Source organism: Gopherus evgoodei, chromosome 4 (assembly GCF_007399415.2).
Source record: "Gopherus evgoodei ecotype Sinaloan lineage chromosome 4, rGopEvg1_v1.p, whole genome shotgun sequence".
Taxonomy (NCBI): domain Eukaryota; kingdom Metazoa; phylum Chordata; order Testudines; family Testudinidae; genus Gopherus; species Gopherus evgoodei.
In genome coordinates this window covers 119,187,668-119,189,187 of record NC_044325.1, presented here as the reverse complement: position 1 = coordinate 119,189,187, position 1,520 = coordinate 119,187,668, and the positions used below count along the sequence as shown (strand labels likewise).

At 42.8% G+C, this 1,520-nt stretch overlaps 1 protein-coding gene across 1 annotated transcript; it reads right to left on the bottom strand.

Moving 5' to 3' along the window:
- Nucleotides 1-236: 236 nt before the first annotated feature.
- LOC115651195 (olfactory receptor 6F1-like) lies at nucleotides 237-1,172 on the bottom strand. The gene has a single exon (XM_030562152.1). The coding sequence runs from the start codon at nucleotides 1,170-1,172 to the stop codon at nucleotides 237-239; it is 936 nt and encodes a 311-aa protein (XP_030418012.1).
- Between the last annotated feature and the right edge of the window lie 348 nt (nucleotides 1,173-1,520).

Genomic DNA, 1,520 nt, shown 5'->3' with positions numbered 1-1,520 from the left:
GCATCTATACAGATCCTGGCAAATGCCACACAAATTTAGCAACTTGGAATTTTCAGCATACCAAATTTGTATTTTTCCCACTTGAGTTCATCTGTAAGTCAACATCAGGTTGTTACAGTCAGTGAGGAACCTGTAAAACAAAGAAATGTTCACATGCACTAAGAATGACCTTCAGAAAATTTTAATTTTGTTCCCTTTGACTACATTTCTACTAAATGCAGACCATTTGAAAAGCACTACATCCCACTGATTACCTTTTCCAGGGCTCGCTTCACCTCTTTGTTTCTTAGAGTGTAAATGAAAGGGTTTAATAGAGGATTTACAATAGCGCTAAAGATGTTGACTATTTTGTTTAAATCCAATGAGTTCTGTGCAGAAGGCTTGACATACAGAAAAATGGTGGAGCCGTACAAGATAGTTACGACAGTGAAATGGGCAGAGCAAGTGGAAAAGGCCTTTTGGTGGCTTTGGGCTGAGGGGATTCTACAGATGGTGGAGATGATGTAAATGTACGAGATTAGAGTTATTGCACATGAGCCCAGGAGGACATTAATAGAGATGATAAAAGTTGCCAGCTCAATGAGTCTCGTGTCAGTGCAGGAAAGTGCTATCCAGGAATTTATGTCACAGAAGAAGTGATGGATAATGTTAGGGCCACAGAAAGACAACCTGGATATTAGAGATGCCAGCACAGAGATAACCAGGAACCCACACAGCCAAGAGATGAGGGCCAGTTGAGCAGAGAAGGTGCTGTTCATGAGGGAGCTGTAATGCAGTGGATGACATATGGCCAAATAGCGGTCATATGCCATGACAGCCAGTATGAGACATTCTGTAGAGCCCAGTGAGAATATGAAATACAGTTGCAGGATGCAGCCGGTGAAGGAAATCGTTTGGCTTTTCCCGAACATGACACCAATGGCTTTGGTGGCGCAGGCCGTGGTGTACCAGATATCTAGGAAGGAGATATTGCAGAGAAAGAAGTACATGGGTGTGTGGAGCCATGGGTGAGTCCACACTAAGGCTATAACAGACATATTCCCTACAATTGTAAGGAAATACATAATTGAAAACACCATTGCAAGGGAAATCCGAAAATACCAAGTGCCAGGAAAGCCCAGGAGTATGAATATCTGCACACTGGTTTGGTTTTCTATTTCTGCTCCAGCCATGAGGTCCACCTGTCAAAACATGAGGGATTATAAAGGCATTTAAACATGTTGAACACACTTTTGGATATGCAAATATGAAGCGCAAAATACCTTAGCCTATCAGGGCACCTATAAAATATCTGCAGATCCACAACCCTGAAACTCTGCCCACATTTCCTAAAACACTTTCAAGATACCTATCTTGGCTCTGGGATTGTGGGATTTGACACTGCACCTGGTAGAACTGCTGTTGCTTGAACTCACTTCACCGGTGAAATACAAGGAACAGGATTCCAGGCTGAAATTCTATGGGATTTGGGCACCTTAGGGCTCCCTCTAAATCCCAGCTATAATACCGAGAACCCTGAT

What these genes read in the sequence shown, in the direction of transcription:
- LOC115651195 (XM_030562152.1), bottom strand. Translation starts at nt 1,172, where the DNA reads ATGGCTGGAGCAGAAATAGAAAACCAAACCAGTGTGCAGATATTCATA.